The 18,418-nt window shown below is 55.9% G+C and overlaps 1 protein-coding gene across 6 annotated transcripts; it reads right to left on the bottom strand.

The window, feature by feature from the left end:
• Positions 1–6,169: 6,169 nt before the first annotated feature.
• Ftcd (formimidoyltransferase cyclodeaminase) lies at positions 6,170–15,018 on the bottom strand. Of its 6 annotated transcripts, none has more exons than XM_023562109.2 (14): positions 14,903–15,000; positions 14,125–14,308; positions 13,135–13,263; positions 12,033–12,121; positions 11,774–11,953; positions 10,946–11,083; positions 10,744–10,875; positions 9,594–9,655; positions 9,305–9,431; positions 8,992–9,153; positions 7,675–7,718; positions 7,388–7,526; positions 7,184–7,279; positions 6,170–6,445 (listed from the first exon to the last, which is right to left on the bottom strand). In XM_023562109.2, the coding sequence occupies exons 1-14, from the start codon at positions 14,954–14,956 to the stop codon at positions 6,335–6,337; spliced, it is 1,647 nt and encodes a 548-aa protein (XP_023417877.1). In that variant the 5' UTR covers positions 14,957–15,000; the 3' UTR covers positions 6,170–6,334. The 6 variants fall into 6 exon arrangements, with proteins under 6 accessions (XP_023417877.1, XP_003463208.1, XP_063080742.1 ...); XM_003463160.4 differs by having other exon boundaries at positions 6,170–6,465; XM_063224672.1 differs by having other exon boundaries at positions 6,170–6,465; positions 10,946–11,079; positions 11,770–11,953.
• Positions 15,019–18,418: the final 3,400 nt, after the last annotated feature.

Raw genomic sequence — 18,418 nt, forward strand, 5'->3', positions numbered from 1 at the left:
GTTCTCTGTGACCAAGATGTTACACAGTGGTAATAAAGTATTGTAGAGTTCGGGGATTGCTGAGGGATGACATCTCTCAAAAGTCAGGCCTGGGAGTTTTAACACTGAAGCCTTGACTTTTCTGGGTGACCCTTCCCTTCTGAGAGCCACAAGCCACATTCCCTGCGTTTCAAGGTCAAGTGTTGTCATTGTTGCTGTTTTACGTCTGAAATGAGTTACTCGGATCACTACCCACTAATCCTGCCACAGAGGTGTGTTTCACAGTTGGTGGAACTCGGCAGTGGACTCCCCCTTCTCACCGAAAGCCTCCCTGGCCCTGGTCCTGCTCTTCTGTTGTATTCACCACCAATGATGCCAAAGCCACCCCCTGGTAACTGCTTCACACTTTTCACATTCTTCTCCCAGCCTGTGCGAGCAACAAGGTGGACAGTGCTCCTTTCCACCAGCCAGAGCAGCACCCACCTTTCAGAGAGAGCTGGCCGTGTCCCCATTATCACCCAGCCTTTTCGACTTCCGGTGGACACTCGTCCAGTCTCTTTAGACCAGTTTCTCTGGATTTCTCTTTCTTAGTGTCACTTTTTACTTGCTCACTTTATCCTTTGGGCACCCTGGAAATGCTTGGTTTCAACAAGATAATTATAGGCTGTAAGCTGGAGGTCCTCATTAGCCTTATAGCTGTATTTTTTAATATTTCTTAATAATTTATGCTCTGAGAGCAATGAATCTAGACTGAAGTCCTACAGAAACTTGATGATGCTTTTCCTTGGGCAGCTGTTCCACAGCTCACACCTACTACCGTCTTCCTCACCACTTCTGCCTAATCCAAGTCCCCTGTTCATAAAGGTGCCCAGTCATCCTGGAGTAGGGCTCGCCATGCTCCAGTGTGTCCTCTGCATGTCTTCTTCCAAATCAGCTCACATTCTGACATGCAAGACCTGAGATCGGGGGGCAACCCTCTTCCCCATAGTGCTGTGCGTTACCTCATCTGTCCCCTCTCGGGCATCACCCATTCATTTTTAATATTCTGCCTCTGCCTCTGGACTGTGCAGCTTGCCCACTGTTATGGTGCCCTCTGCTCCTTCCCTCTTCACAGGAAACAAGAAACCTATGCACTCCTTAAGTCCCTGCCCCCTGAGTGTCATTCTGCACCACCACACTATCACCAAAAACTTCCTGAGGAAGGGAAAGCAGAGGGACACAGGGCCATCTACCCATCAGAGCTCATCCCGCACAACTGTGACCTAGATCCCTCTGAAGAAAAATGGCATCACTATGTGTGACACCAAGCCCTGCACATGCACCTCAGAACCAGGGACGCTAAGGACAGTCCAAGAGAGGGGGTGTCTGAAATCAGTGATTGGCAGCATCCATTTGCTCACCAGTGTCCCTTTACCAGCTATTCCAGACAAGTGAGTGCTACCAAGAGCCCCACAGCAGCATGCCCTCACCCATGTTCTCTCACACACCTGTCCCTTCCAGCACACCCATGGCTTCCTCCCAAGGTCTGTTCACTTACGACCTGGGCACATCATCCCCTCACCAGTGTCCCTGCCAAAACATCCACACACTGGTACACACACCAACTTTTCACCATCATCCCCTCACCAACATCATGCCAAGTATACCCACTCCAATATGCCAGAACGTCCCCACAAGTATACCCACTCACTGACATGCACACACTGACATCTTATCGATGCTTCCTCAAGAACGTGCCTTTCCCAGAACACTAAAATCCCATCAACAAAATCTACACCCCAGTGTTCCCTCACCAACATTCCTTCCCCGGCTTCCCAACAGAAACATTCCCTTAGCAACATCCCCTCACCAAAATGCTGTCGCCAACCGCTGTCACCAACATGTGCTCATCAATATCCCTGTTCCAGCGTCACCACACAAGTGCCCTCACCCGTGTCCCCTCCTCAACACTCATTCCTCAAAATCCTGCCTTCAACTTTGCATCAACGAATCCCTTCCTCGACATCCTTACATCAGGCCTCCGCCTCCTCTTACCAACACCCCTTCTTCAACACCCCCAGCACCCCTCATCAACAGCTGCTCAACAGTGTCCTCGTACCAGCATCCCTCACCAACAACCCCTCCTGAGATTCTCCTAAGCAATGTCCCCTCACTGTCATACTCTTGACATCTTCACCAAGTCCCCAAATGAAATATCTGTCCCCAATGTCCCTTTAGAAGCATCCCCTCACCAGTGTCTCCTCAGCATTGTCCCTTACTGACATCACCTCACCTCATTGATACACCCACATCCCCTCACTGATCCCCACACGCAAAGGGCTCCTTACCATCATCTCCTCTTGAACATCCCACACAGTATCACTCCACTGACACCCACTCAACAATGTCCCCTACCTTGTCCTCGCCATGTCCACACCAACTTGCCCTCACCAATACCCCAACCACCATCTCCCAGACCAACATATCCACATGAGAGCCCCATTACCAATGCCTCCCATTACCAATATCCCAACACAAATGTCCCACCAGCATCCCCTCACCAGTATCCCCTCACCAACATCACCTGACATGCACATCCACATTGTCAACTGACAAACATCCCCTCACCATCATCAGCTGACCATGCCCAAGCCACAATTCCCTCACTGCCGTGGCCTTTCCACCATCTCCCCACTCATGTCCTGCAGACCCCTCGTGGTAGCTGTGGGCCATCTGTCCTGCACCTCATTCAGTGCTGGCCTAGGAAGAAGCCTGTCTCAGGCCACAGAAAACTCCTGCAGGAACGTATTAGGCACTTCCCATACCCCATCTTCTTTGAACCCTTGCCTAAGGCTTTTCCCCGCCACAGTCCAGACAGCCCTACCTTGCCCTCTTACAGGACCTTCTCACCTATGACCTCTTCATAAAGAGGACTCCATCCAACCACTCCATTTGATACAGGAGAGAGAGTTCCCATGAACTCTAAGTCCTGTGGCTCCCAAGGCCCCACCCACTTCTGGGTTACAGGGATGGAGAGAGGCAGACAGAGCTGGGTCAGGGAGGCCCATCCCTAGGCTTTGCCTGTGGAGGGGCTGAGGGAAGTGTTCCACTTTTGTGGAGATTCTGAGGGCAACTCAGATACACAGGGAAAGGGAGGCAGAATAGGTTAGGCATAGCCTCTGCCCTTGGAGCTCAGGACAAATCTCTGAATGCCACATCTTTGTGGGGTGGCCCCTGAGACCCTGCAGCCCTGGGAGCCCTTCCCCCACCCCAGGTTGGCCTCTCCTAGATAGGACCCAACTGAGCTCTGAGGAAGGACTTCTTGGCCAGGAGTTAGGTGCTGGTGGTCTTTCTGCTCCCCACCTGCTTGCAGACCCAGCTCCTGCACAGGGCCAGCCCCCCACCACAGGGAAATACTACCCACGAGTCCTGAACCCCAGACACTGGTCCTTCCCTCTGCTGGCCTTTCTTAAAACCTGGGTCTGAACCCTCCAAATTAACATGGCCTGTTCCCTTTGGTATTTTCCAGTATGTGTTCTGCTGAAACAGCTTGATGAACCATGAAACTACCTCTTTCTGGTCCTCACAGAGGCCTGAGCCCTACAGCCTGCAGCCCAGAACCTTCCAGTACAAGTGCACACAGAATCCAGTGCAGGCCCAGCACCCCAGCCCCACAACTGCCTGATGACACCAAGCTGGGACACCTGGAGAAAATACCCCCGAAAAGCATGGGGCTGGTGGGGTCGCAGAGGTGGCCATAGCTACTACGAATGTGGCCCCCATCCACCCTGTGCACACCTGGCCCCAGGACCCAGGAAGAGATGTCACTCCCTGGGAATCCCTCCACTCATGTAGCCACCTCCTCCTGGCTCCTGACCCATAACTCTGCAACAGTGGACAAATCTGTGGACACAGTACCAGGGCCATAGCCATCCAAAGACACAGCCTGGGAGAAGGTCAGAGGCTCGGGTAGGGGATGAGCCCAGGATCCACAACCACTGTGTCCAGGAGCCCCGAGAGCCTCATAAGAGAGGAGCCACAATGGGGACAGTGAAGGCCTTGTAGGAAGCATGGGGGGTATGGGGACAGCGAGAGTCCATGCTTGGCATCTCTGAGCTGAGAATCAAGGGTGGCCCTGGCCCCAGCATGGTGGGGTCTTGGGATGTCCCTTAGTGAGGACAGGCACTGTGGGTGCAGAGGCTTCCCAAAACAAGGCCTGCACCATGGAATCACCAGTGACTTATGTCACCAGACCCAAGCCCCAGAATCCATGAAGCCTGGACAGGCACAGATCCACGGGGCCATCCTGGCCTGCCCAGGTGGCACCACATGCCCCATGGGACCAACACAAGGGCTGTGGTTCAGGCTAGTGGCAGAGCCATGGGGCAGACCCCATGGCTATGGAGCTGGCTGGTGGGAGAGGGACAGGTGGGACCCCTTAGTCCTAAAATATCTTGCCCTGTCACAGCCTAGAAGCCCTGGGGGAAAAGCCTGGGCCAGCTGTGACTCAAGGAAAAAAGCAGAGGACCAAGAGTGGGACAGGACCCAGAGCCTTTAAGGCAGAGGCAGTAGCATCTCAGACTTAATGGATCAGGGCAGAGCTGGCCCTTGGACACTGTCATGAGAGCCCACTGCCTCTGCCCCTCACCCTGCATGGTGTGAGGTTACTCCTGCCTGGGTACTTTAGGAGGCCTTTGGGCTACACCAGGGACACAGTAGCCTGGAGAGCTCCCTCACTGAGCTGGCAAGGCAGGGACACCTTGCAGCCCTCACCAAGGTCCCTGAGGAGAAGAGAGTGATGAGGGCCTCAGCATGCCACCTCACCCAGCCTATCCCACACCCTGCTCCTCTAGCAGCAAGCAAGGCATCCCCGGGACCAAGCCATGGAATTCACACCCTTGGCACAGTGGGTCCAAGGCTCTGAGCTCCTCACTGCCAGTTCCTGACCATTGTGGCCCACCAGGGCAAAGCAGGTAGATCTGTCCCTGACCCAAGGCACATCTGGGACCCACTTTCCCTGTGGCTCAGCCTTGTTCCCATTCATTTCACAGGATTACCATGTCTTGAGCAGGGATGAGGGACAGGGACCCACGGCTCCACCACTGCTCCTGAGCATGGCCCTGACAGACTGCAGAGGCTGCTGTCCCACAGCAGTGGCACCCAGCAGGTCCCCACAATCATGAGGACAGAGGGGCTGCCCAGCCCCAGCAACCCAGCCTCTCAACCCCATGGTCCCCTCCTCTCTAGGAGTTGGAGTCTGAGAAAGACCTGCTGTACCCGCTCAAGAGACCACTAGTACCCAGGATTGGCTGTGGTACTTTCAACCAACCCCTGACTCAAAGCCAACCCTGAGGTGATTCCACTGCAAGCCAGGACACCTTGGTTGGGGTAAGGGAGGGACAGGTTGAGCTGGCTGGGCCCAGGTCCTGCAGGCCAGCAGCACCTGGAAGCACAAAGGCATGAGTTGAATATGAACTATACCAGAGCCCTGGGACTCGATGGCTGTACATGGGGCTCGCAGCCAGCCTCTTCTTGCAAGTGCCCATGGGACTACACTGGCTGCCCTTGGGGGATCCTTGGCCTTAGTGAAGCAGCCAACAGAGCCTCTGTGCCTGCGGCCCTGTGCCCCTGGGAAAAGGCACAGCAGGCATCCCTTGGGCCACAGAGCTCAGGGACCCCTGGGCCTCCTGCTGGCCTCACACACAGGTACCTGAGTGCCGTCCAGGGCCCAGGCTGCTCAGGCTCCTGCCCCCCCAGTCTGATACTGGGCACCGTGGGTATCACTGCCTGTTGGATGCATTTTCTTTTTCTTATCACTTCCCTCAGGTGACCACATCATTTTCCAAAGCAAGAGTTTAAATTTCCAGGTAGTGAGGCCTGTCCCCTTGACATTCAGGGTTTCACTTGCTCAAGAAAAATGAACCCCAAGGACAGTTATGCCTGTGGGCTGTGTGTGGAGGAGCCAGCTGGGAATGATGGGCAGTGAGCCTTTAATTAGCGTGGCCCCCAGAGGACAACTTAGGCACATGCCGCCCTGTGAAGACCACAAAGACACAGCAGCCAACAGAGCCTCTGTTCCTGCGCCCCTGGGGTTTCCGGTCCCAGCCCAGGGCCCCAGGCAGCTGTATTGGGCCTGTGTCAGTGGCCCCACCACAGCTCCTTCACCACTTCCTACCCTGGCCCTTTCCCAAGCCCTAGTACCCTGTGCACATCATATGTTCAGGCTTTAATGGGGGGATACAAGTGACCAAGGGTGACAGGCTGACCCTGCAGGGAGCCCAGATAGGCCGTAACCCAAGCCCTACCATGTTCCCTTCCTTTACGCCTTCTGACCCAGGGGACAAGATGGGGCTCCATCCTAAAGGGACTGGAGGCCTCATTGGATAAGAAGGTCCCCACTGTTCGCCACTTCGCCGGCTATCACGCCTGCCGGGCCTCCAGGCTGTCCAGCACCTGCGCAGCCTGGATCTTGGCTTCCTGAAGGAGGCTGGAGATGCGCTGGTGAGTCTGAGAAACACAGGAAAGGGTGGCGTCACCCTGTGCCTGCCTGGCCTGCTGCTGCCAGACCCCATGGACTCCTCTTACCTTCACCCTGACCTGCGCCCCCCCTGGGTGCCTGGGTGTCCTGGGCAGCACCTCTGAGGTCCCCCAGCATGAGCAGAAGCACAGGGACAGTCAGGCCCACAGACCCCAAGACAGCTGTGATCTGTGCTCAGAGGGGCAGCACCCATGGTGGGGAGAGGGTGCAAGAGGCCACAGGCCACCACACCACATCAGAACTCAGCCTTGAATCACAAAAGTTGTCCAAGATGCCCAAGAGCAGGGCTGGGGACAACAGGGTCCAAAAATGGTGGGGCTTCCCTAGAGAGGACCTCAGGGGACTTGCTGGAATTGGCAGCTGCAGGACAGAAGCATGCTAAAGACCACTGAATGGGACAATTGAACATGCTAATTGTGTGTTCCATGAGATCTACTTTAAGAATAATACTGAAAAAATATTAGTAATAAAAGTTATGACACAGCAGCCACGGTCCTGACAAGATCTGTCCCCAGAACCCATTGCTTCTCTGGCCCCCATGTCTCTGGAACTTGGAGGCCTCTGGAGAGCAGGGGACATGGGATGGGGGTGGGCATGGGAAGGAGACAGTGGCACAACCCTAGAGACGACACCTGCCCCGGAGTCCTGCAGCCCCCAGGCCACCCCACACAGAGCCAGCCCACTCGCCTGCTCCTTGAATGCCTCCTCAGCCACGTCCCGAAGGTTGGTGAGCACGTTAAAATAGGCACCAAACACGCTTGTCTCCAAGGCTTTGGCTGCCACCTGCAAGGATGCAAGGAAGTCAGGCTGGCTACCACCTCACAGGAAGCTCGCCCATTAGGAAGGGCAGAGATGTCCTAGGGGCCCACACAAAGCCCCCCTCTCCAATACCTGCAGGTCAGATCGGCAGGCCAGGTTCGCACAGAGGGCCAGCTCCTGCAGCACTGGCCACAGCCGGGACACTGTCTCCGCCAACACCAGGGGCACTTCAACTGCCCGCCTCAGTCCCTCCTGCAGGGCAGCTACACGTCTGGAAGGTGGGGACAATGGGTTGGCAGGAGTAGGGCCTGCGCTGACCCCAGGCCTCCTGTCAGGGCCAAGCACACAGGGCCCCCTAACACATGAGGATGGCCATTCAAAGACCATCTGACGGGGCCACCCTGACCACTGGCACCAACCTTTCCTCCTCCTCAGGTGTTTTTGTGGGCAGCTTCATTGCCTCCTGACAGGAAAAGACCATAAGCAGACTGAAACAGCAGCAGCTGTGTCTGCAAGCACGCCCAAGGGACAGTGATGGAAGTGATGGAAGACACTCCTGGGACAAAGAGGGGCAGCCAAGAGCACCCTGACGTCCCGCACTACGGTGCCAGCACTTGCCAGGGGTACATGATGGCAGCACAGGCCAGGGCCCAGGAACAGTGCTTGAGAACGCCATGGAGAACTTGTGGTTTACACCCCTTGGCATCAGCTCCTCGAGGGAGGGGCCAGCTAGGAGGTGAGAGACCACAAGGGGGCATGGAAAGAGCAGGGACCAGCACTACTTGGGGCCATAATTTCAGAGGATTTTTGGGTCTAGGTGGTACCCAATATTCTGTCAGATATTCTCGAAAAGCATGAGGAACCCTAACCTCAAGTGTTGACATCAATTTAATGTGACACAGGCAAGGCTGCTAGAACAAGCTGGAGTCAAGCAAACCACACAGCAGAGAGCAGGGAGCAACCACTGAGCAGAGAGCAACTCTAACCCTAACCCAACTAAAACCTAACTCCAACCCCACCCTAACTCTAATCCCTAGCCCTGCCCAACTCTAGCTCTAGTGCATAACCTCAGTCCTAACCATAAACCAAACCCGGACTCTAAACACAACCCAAAACCAAGCCTCAACCGAAACCTTAACCTTAATCTTACCCAAACCCAAACCTGACCCTGACTATAACCTGAACCTTAACCCCAACCCTAACTACAATCTCAGTTCTAAAGCCATACCTCTCCACAATCCGTAACCCAAAAGAAGCCCAAACATAATCCTAACATTAACCCAATACACAAACCTAACCTAACCTAACATGGAGCCATATCCCGAACCCCACCTAAACCCAAACCCCAGCCATAACCCTAACTCTAACCTCAGCCCCTAGCACAGTCAGAGTCCTAACCCCACCCCAACCCCAGCCCATAGCAGGGGCCTTTTCCAGATGGTGATCTCCTCTCCTGGCCCATGTGGCCCCTTGTCACTCAGGCTAATGGCTCATCCGCAGCATCCTCATTCCTCCACCAGGATTTCTGCCTCTCACCTGGCTTAAGGCAGGGTCTTCTCTGATTGCTCTTCCTGCAGGTCTGGGGCCTGGGTCCCAGCTTACCTCCTGGAGGCCTCAGTCCTCCCGTGGTCACAGCCTGTGTCTGCACCTCCCCACAGACTCCCAGCTGGCAGGGCTCATGAGCCACAGCTTCCCCTGGATCCACCTGTTCCCAGGTCTCCCCAGGCTCTGCTCACCAGGCAGGCAGTGAAGGCCTGGGCATCAGCATCCACCAGAGAGGCCAGCTGGGTCGATGCCTCATGGAAGGGTGGGATCAGGCGCCGCATGGCTGTGTCCAGGTGTTCAAAGCGGCGCCTCCCATAGGTCATCTGGCCAGCCATGCAGGCCAGTGCTACACCCTGGGGATAGGTATGTGGACTTCCTGTCTTGGGGATGGGATGGGATCCCTCTCACAGGCTCCCACTCTTTTGGATCCCACACTTTTGGTGCTTGCTTTCGGGTTCCACCACGGCTCCCTCCAACCCAGGCCACTCCCAGCCCCATGCTCACCATGGCACCAACAGCTGCTGCCACTGAGCCACCACCTGGGGTGGCTGAGCGGGCGCCCACCTCACGGACAAAGTCACGGAAGGTCAAGTCCAGCAAGCTCTGTGCTGGGTCGTTGGGAACCAAATACCTGTGGGGCAGGGGCTCAGCAACAGGAACAGGGCTGGGACCCCAAGAGAGGCTCACAGTGGCCCCCAGGCTGCAGACCTCTGAGAATAGGGAAGGAATGGAGGAGAGGGGCAAGAAAGGAGCATGGGACTTGGGGAGGGGACAGCGATGGAGAGCCACTTACTCGATGACTCGCTCTTTGGGATTGAAGGGCGCCAAGGAGTCCAGGCCCAGCCTGCTCACCACCTGCCAAGTGGGCACCTGGCCTCAGCCCCACCCGCACATGCCGGATCCCCCTCGGCTACTCAGTTCTGCCTTCTGGGGGACAAGGCAGGCTGCGGCAGCCCACACACCCCCAGAGCAGTGCTGAAAGGCTCTGCCACACTAAGTTGCAATCCCTTACCTGCAATCACTAGAAACAGGCCAGACACAGGGGCTGCCCTTTACTATCATGTGCCCCATGCCCACTAAGATTCTAACCCCAACATCTAGCAAGTTCTTAGTGTGGGACCAGCCTTGCCCCTGTTCCTAGAGTGGGAGGGACAGTGACCTCCATCCAGATCCAAAAAGTGGTTTTGACTCCCATTTGAGATTAGAACTCAGTTCATCAAAATCAGCCCAGCACTTCACAGAACCCCAGGCTTCTGACAGCCATCCCTGGTGCCAAGGGCACCTTCCTGAAAAGAGCAGAAGGGACAGGGCTCTGGCCGTACACAGGCTTCAGGGCACAAAAACTGCAGGCCCCAGAGCCGGGTGGTTGAATCTGTAAGCTGCAAGGCGAGCTCTGCATAGATGCCTTAGGAAGGTGAAGGGATTGCTCAGGGTGAACTCAGCCCACCAGGCCACTGGAGTAGTCACTCATGGCCAAATGCCGCAGCAGGTGGATTTGGAGGCCACCAGCCCTGAGGCCAGGACACTGCCCCGCTGCTGCAGCCCCTCACAAGTGGAGAGGTCGTGAGCCTTCGGAGAAGGGGTCAGATTGAAACCACAAAAGGTGAGAAGGAAAACCACCATCCAGAGAAGAAGCTGTATGTCTCTGCCTTCCCAGTGGGCAGGTGGGGGAAGTATCTCCTGGGAATTGCTGGTTTCAACGAAGTTGCCACACTCAAAGCAAACACTCAGCTCTCGCTGGCCCTTCAAGGGGGAAAAGCTAACTCCAGGTGCCTGAGAACAGCCTCAGATGAAATTAAAAACTCATGTTCGAAAAGCCATATAGCACAGGAAGAAAGGAGCAGTCACCGTGAGCCAGCAACAGCAGAGACAGCACTGTGCAGAACAGCACCCAGCCTCCCCCAGGCAGGCTGTGCTCAGTACCCAGCCCACCCAGCACCCACCAGCCTGACGCGATGCTCCTCCTCCAACACAAAAAGGTTTTCTTTGTGGCAGTAGAAGTTGGCAGCGTCCAGCAGGGCCTGCAGAGGCACCAGGCCCACCAGCTGCGAGCCCACCACGGGAAGGCTCAGCTCCTGCAGGCAGTGGAGTCAGTATGGCAGCTGAGCCCCAGGGCTGTGGGGCACAGGTGCCTGCCCTGCCCACCTGCGCTTCCTTGCAGGTCTCTTCATAGACGGTGTGCAGCCCCATGACCTCGAAGTCCAATAGATTCATGGACACCTGAGCCAGGCTCTTCTCCTCCAGGTACCATCCGATGCCCTGCACCTTCTTCAGACGGCCTGGCTGCAGAGGAGGCACGTGTTCCAGCCACTTCCCACCCCTGCTGTTCTCTCCTCACTCTATCCTCTCTTAAGTAGGATGCACAAGGCAGGGCAGGGAAAGGTCTCTCACAGGGAAGTTGAGGTCTCAGGTGCAGGAGTGGCCACCCATCTGAATACCATGCTCTGCCCATACTTCATCCTGAGGCTAGGCCCAGTGGGAACTGTCTCCTGTCTCACAGGGCAGTGGGTTCTGACTTCACCTCTGAGGCCCTGAAGGTCAATTGCTTTGTAGGAGCTCCATGGGAGGTAAGTAGGCTTCAGTGTCCTGGGACCTAGGTCTCTGGGGAGGGGACAGGCAGGCTGGGCCTCCACCTCCTTCACCATGGTCTGTGTCATCTGCATGTGACCTAGACTCTGAGAGAGTGATGCTGAGGGGCACTGCTGTGCCCTGCTGGTGTGGACTCTGAGGCACCAGGAGGACCTGGATATGTGGGACAGGAGGCATCTGGGGCCAGGAAGCAGCTGTCTTGTGGCCCTGGAGAGGGCAGTGTTTATCACAGCATGGCCTATTGCAGCACCTGAACCCCAACCCTGTGGCTTCAGGGCTTAGGCTTCAAGACAGGACCCTACTCACAGTGCCCCTGCCCACTGTGGCCATCCCTGTCACCCTGTACCTTGGCTGCAGGGCCCCAGGGACATATGAAACACTTGCCTGCTGCTTCCCACGGCCCTGCTCCCGCAGGTTGAGGGCAATACGGTGGGCTTGCTCCTTGGTGGCCAGCAGGTTGATGTTGAAGGCAATGAGGAACTTCCGGGCCCCCGTGACAGTGGCCCCCCAGCTGGGGACAAAAGTGCTAGGGCCAAAGTCGGGGGCCCACTCGGCCTGCTTGAGCTGTAGGGCAGCCACCCTGGTTAGAGGGAGCCCAGTTCCTTCCCGCAAGGGGGTCACCCCTCCTGGCCCAGCTCCGCACCTTCTCAGGCAGTCCCTCATACTCTCCTGCCCGGATGGCCGGCAGTGTGCAGCGATTGGCCATCCGTGCTGCCTCGCCATATAGGTACACTGTGGGGAGCCACCAGTCAGGAGAGGGGGAGGCTCCACTCCCCAGGCACCAGGCAGGGCACCTCCCCAGCCTCCAGCCTGGCGACCCACTCCCCATTGCCTGGGCTCCAAAGGGTAGAAGTCACTGCTGTTTGCTGATAGACACAGCCAGGGCTCCACCCACCCTGTCCTGGCACCTGTGACACCCACAGGACAAAGGGTGGCATGGAATGTGTGGAAAGTATTGACAGGACACTCATGCTCCCCTCTACAATCATTTCATCATGTGACAAATGTAACCATGGATGAAGGGACATAGGACACAGAGCTGGCCCACAGCCCATGTGCATGGCCCAGCCCTGAACACTGACCCAGCCTGTGGGCCCCATCCTGTGCCACCCACATGGGCCGACCTCAGCTGTCTCCCACCTGTCCAGGTGACAGACATACCCTGTCCCCATGTTTGTTCCTAGTCATTCTCTTGATTAGGTTAATACCCCAAAATGAGAGATTTTTAATGTCCATTGGTGCAAGGCTAAAAGATCCCTGCTGCTGAGTTCAGGCCTGATGGTACAAGGCTGGGCTATAAGGGTTTCTTTTTGTGTTCATTCCATTGTTAGGGACAAAGCAGTTTCCTGCATTGTGCAGTAGTTTATTCATGATGTCTCTTGTTGTTGCTTTGTTTTGTTTTGGGGGTCTTTGAGGAGGCTGTTCCTTGTTTTGTTTTGCTTTGTTTTATTTTTTGTATTACAGGTGGAACCCAGGACCTTGCACTGAGCTACATCCCACCTCTTTATTTTTTTATTTTTGAGACAAGATCTCACTAAGTTCCTAAATTACTCCTGTTAAGCTCAAATGTACCCTCCTCCTGCCTCAGCTCCCAGAATGCTGGGATTACAGGTGTGGGCCTCCATGTCCATCTATGGTCTACACTTTCAGGGGGCTTCAAAGGCAGAGAACTGGGTATGCCAGAGCAGCAAGTCTTTGCAGTTGGTACTCAGGAAGCTGGAGCGGAGCCCCTCCCAGGCACTCACCTGGCACACTGAGCTCCTCTGCCAACTGCTGGCCAAAAGCCTGGGCACAGAGCACACAGTCTTCCATGCTGACACCCCTCACTGGGATGAAGGGGCAGACATCCAGGGCGCCCATGCGAGGGTGCTCCCCTGCAGAGGGGGCAAGCGGGGCTCAATGGACACCCTGGTCACCCACCTCACTGGCTCCACTGGCCATGGGGCAGTGGCTGGCTCTGGGAGCCCCCTACCAAGCCTTGGCTGGCAGCATTGAGGGACCAGAGGATACCACAGAGTCCCCGAGACTCAGGGCAGCAGTGGGGCCTCAACAACTTGTCACCTCAGGTGCAAACCAACCTCTCTTTCTACTACAAGTCACAACTTCTCGAGGATTTGGGTTGGATCTCCCTCTCGGTGAATGCTGGCCAGGCAGCAGTGTGGTCTTGGCCAGGCTCCATGCTTAGCCCTTGTCCACTTAGTACCCCTCCTTCCCCACTGGCAGACAGAGCCATACATCAAAGCCCCAACTCCACCCTCCACCTCAGGCTGCCCCTCTTACCCCAGTCAGTCTCTGATCTGCTGGGTCCTCTCCCTAGGAACAGCCAGTGCCCTGGCCTCTGACCTGCTTGGGCTCCACTAACCTTTGCCCCTGACGCCACCCCCATCCTGTTTGGTTTTGCACACAGTAGACAGGTCAGTTTCTGGGGCTACATCTATACATTGTACCAAGGCCTGCTCAGAGCCACCGCTGGACACCGCAGGTCCCAGAACCCACATGGCAGAGCTCATTCTTCATCACGGGGGCTACCCCAGTCCTTCTCACCCCAGGGCCTAGGCCCCCTCATGCTTTATTCCACCCTACTCCATCCTAGGAATAGAACATCAGAGCCCATGGCCCCAGGGCTAGAGTCAGAGCAAAGCCCACCCTGTGGGATACAATCCCTGAGCCACTCTCCATAGGAACACAGGGCCCAGGCAGAACCTTGAGAGGGACTCCTGCAATCACACCCTCACCTTGGTGCTTGCTCATGTCGATGAGCCGCCAGGCAGTGCGGGCAGCATTGAGTGCGCCTTGGACCACACACTGTGGCTGCCCCACGAAGGTATAGACGGTGCGGTTGGTGGATGGGCCTGCGTCCACATCCAGCAACACACAGCCCGGGGTCTGTGCGATGGCCCCTGAGATGGCATCAATCACCTGGGGACAGTGCCAGGCTCAGCCCCAGTTCAAGAAGGAATTCAGGGCACCCACAGGCTGGGTGGTGTCAAACAGCTGTGGGGTTACTCCAGGCCCAGGAGGAGGGGATCTGGCCCCTCTGGCCAGGGTTAGAGGCCATCTCCCCCTCCATGCCTCTTGGTGGGAGCCTGGGTGTGAGTGGAAGGCAGAAACATCCAGAAAGGATTAGGGGCTCAGGGTGCATTCCTGGGGTCCTGCCTGACCTCTCTACCTCAGTGCCTCAGTTTCTTTATAGGTTAAAAGATGGTAATGGGCAGGGGTAGGGAAGTTAAACATAAGCAAGAGGGTCACCTGTGGATGCCACCCAGGGTCCATCCTCTGGGTCAGTCCTCAGGGGTCCCCTTTTCTTTTTTTCGTTTTTATTGGTACTGGGGATTGAACTCACGACTACAGACTTGCAAGGCAGACGCTTATGCCACTGAGCTAAATCCCCAGCCCCAATGGGGTCCCCTTTTCATAGGAAGTCCCTGAGGCCACACAGGCACCCAAGGCCTCCAGGCTGTCCAAGGTCCAGCTGCCACCCGCCCCCTCCTTGGCCTGAGCCCTGGACCTCACCTCCTTGTTGCGCCCCTCTGAGAAGTTGGGGACGCACTCCACCAGCTGAGACATGGCCAGCGCCTTGGCCTGGACTCCTACTGCTCTAGGGTGCCGAGGTCTTTATACCCCAGGTGCCGCCCACAGTGGGTTTCTTATTAACCTGGAGGTGGTGGCTCCCAGCACAGCACGTGACTGGGCCAGGGCACTTGGACTGAGGACCCTGGAGGCCCTGGAAGAGTAAAAATCCAGTGGGGCGGGGGGGGGGGGTGTGCATAACTGGGCTCCAGTTCAGCTTGGCCCCAGGCTGCATACTGCCCTTTCTGGTGACCCTGAGCTGCAACCTCCAGGCCCATGTGTCATAGCACAGGCCCTCCACAGAGGTCAGCCCAGTACCAAGGGCATGGAGACAGCACATGTGTGACAGAGAGCATGCCTGGTGTCAGGGTACACACATGTGTGGGGGTGCTGGTGTTCACGTGAGGTGGATATTGGGTTTCTGCCCAGGTGGGTGTTGCTGTGAATGTGAGCAGAAGCTAGTGACTGCACATGGGTACAGACTAGTGGGGAGGGTGGGTGTCATGTGTGTAATCTGCTGCAAAAGCCTGTGCACACCCCAGGGAGCTATTCAGGAGGCTGAGGCCACCATGAGTCTGAGGTCCTTCTATACAATGTAGCAAGACAGCATCTCAAAATTTTAAACAAGGGCGAGGGATGTAGCTAAGTTCAATGGTTCTGGTTTATCCCCAGTATCACAAAAGTAAATGAATCCATGAATGAATAAATGACAACAAAAAATAACTAAAGTGGCATTTCCTTCTGCATGGCTGAACTGGCCATATAGGAACACCAGGCTCTTGCTGTCCCAGAGATATGGGGATACACCAAGCGCTGTTGCGCTGGCCACACCCTAAACCTGGAGGCACCACTTAATGTTGGGTGCCCTTAAAATTCCACAGGCCTCTCCCAGAAGTGGCCCCACAACCTCTTTCTGGCAGGGTCTGAGGTTGCATTTAGACTACAGTAGCGCTGGGGTGACCCAGAGCCCAGTGAGATCTGTGTGGGCCCTGAAGACCCCGTCCACCCTGTAGCAGCTCAAGGATAGGGAGGAGCTGAGACACTCAGGATCAGTGGCAAACAGTGTCTTTCAGCCAGGGCCCCAGGTTAAGAGGCCAGGAGGAAAGGAAGGATCTCTTGTGGACTGAACTGTGTCCTCCCCAAGTCCCTTGTGTTGGACCTCTAATACCCTAGGTTTCTCCCACATTTGGACACAGGGTCTTTAAAAAACTGGTTCAGTTACAACATACTCTCTCTGGTGGGCCCTAATCCAACACAGCTGTCCTTTAAGGAGCCAGCACATGGCCCCACACCAAGGACGACTGCATGAGGATACAGGGCGAAGACCCTGTCTTCCTGCCAAGGCCAGAGGCCCTCTGGGGAAAACAGCCCTGCGACACTGTGGCCTCAGACCAGCAGCCCTCAGGACATGTGCTGGCAGATGTGTGTGACCTGAGCCCCCAGGCTGTGGTTTTGGTCATGACAGCAGAGCTGCCTGACCCAGGATCCTATGTTGCTGGGTATTCGGAATACATCTTGTGGTGGGAGAGAGGAAAGGCTGTCCACACCAGGTTTGGCCCAGAAGCCCCATGCCTCCATTCCTGCACCCACAGTGTAGGGACAGCAATCAGGAGGTGCCAGCAGGAGTTGGGCTGCGTTCCCCATTGAGTCAGGCCTATGCTAGGGCTGGGAACACCAGATGCACAACAGAGACAGGCTGCGTGATACCAGCCCTGGTGCTTGGGACAGTCTGAGACCATAGAAACCAGTGGGTGCTATTGATAAGCCCCAGCACCCCCACAGTTTATAGGGAAAACAATGGAACTGTGTCCAGGTGCTGTTACTTTAACTTTCTCCAGGGAAGGACCCAGTTTCCCAATGTAGGAAATCAGGAGGACCTAAGATGAACCCCACCAACCACACCTCATGATAATGAGGCAGACAGTGGACACAGGAAAACACGGAAGGCAACCTCAAAGCCGGGGCCATCTGAGTGCACAGGTGAGCAAACAGCCCTGAGTCTGTGAATGAACAGTAGGCTCAGTAAACACATGTGGTGAACAGACCAATCTCCCACGCAGTAGAGTCCCTGACAAGTCCACAGACCTGTTCACAGGTGGAGCTTAGACTTGGGCTGGGGTTGCAGACAAGCCCAGCCCAGCTTGTGTCCACACCCCATCTACAGAGCAGGATGCCACTGGGACCAGCCACAGCAGCACCATTTTCCAGACTTCGTTAGTCAGCACAGGTCCCCTCACCATATCCCCATCTCCTCTCACTCTCATAACAAGAATAGATGCAGGAGCTCCAGGCAGAGCCACATATGGAGGTGGTCATCCACACTGCCATCTTCTCCACCCAGGGCTCCTGGTGCAGCCCTAGCATGAACGATGTGGTCACCCTCACGAGCTTCTTAAGCTACATCCTATAGTGAAGCTGCCTAAGAACGTGGTCACCCTCACTGTCCCACTTCAGCACCTGCATGGCGGCACTGCAGGCCTGTGTGGAAGTGCTCACCCTTTTCTTCGCTCATGTCTTAGGGTGTAGCCACATGCAGACACTGTCATTCTTATTGCCCAGCTTCTCCACCTCTTGGCTCGTGGTGCAGCCCTGTGTGGACATGGTTGCCCTCACTGTCCCCATTCTCCAACAGCGTGGCTCCCATGGCAGTGTGGTCACCATCATTAACTGCCTTATCCACTTTCAGAGTTTCTGGTTCAACCCATTTGGACATGGCCACCACCTTCCTTGCCCTCTTCTTCACCCCTATGGCTCCTGGTACAGCTCTCCTGGAACTGCTCAGCGACATGGCTCCTGGTGCACTTCTGGGTGGATGTGGTTGCCGTCGCTGCAGTTTCTCCACCCTGTGATTCCTGATGCAGCACTACTGTGAACATGGTCTCTATCCAGCCTCCCCTCCCACTTCACTCCTAGTACAGTTCCCATGTGAATGTGGTCACCACGCTTCTCAGTCCCACTATACGGCTCCTGATGCAACCCCAGTTTGACATGGTCACCTTGATGCCCAGCTTCTCTGCCCACATGAACAGTGGTCACCCAAGGACACCACCACCCACAGTACTGAAATAGAGCCTCCGAGCAGCTCACGTAACTGCAGTTAGTGGCCCCTCCATTTCTGGGCACTGGGACTCACCCAGGACCCCACTGCTCCCCCAGGAGCCCAAGCTTCCTCCAGGAAGATTCTGGTCCTAAGCCATTCATGAATGAGAAAAAGGCACTCAGGTGCTCAGAGGACAGTAGAGTGCACCCCTGTGGTGGCTAGACACAGGCACACACTCACACAGAGCTGTCATAGTATGGTGAGGACCGATCAGCAAATCCCAGCTCCTACCCACTTGGTCTCCTGGTTCCCTAGGCAGGACCAGTTCACCTTCCCACAATGCTGCTTCCCTGATTTCTGGTCTGGAGAAGTGAGCTGCAGAGCCAAGCTCATGCTGTCACAGGAGCCCAGACTGCCAC

Source organism: Cavia porcellus, unplaced genomic scaffold (assembly GCF_034190915.1).
Source record: "Cavia porcellus strain 051 isolate PalLab524CR breed Dunkin Hartley unplaced genomic scaffold, mCavPor4.1 scaffold_15, whole genome shotgun sequence".
In the NCBI taxonomy this organism is placed as follows: Eukaryota; Metazoa; Chordata; class Mammalia; order Rodentia; family Caviidae; genus Cavia; species Cavia porcellus.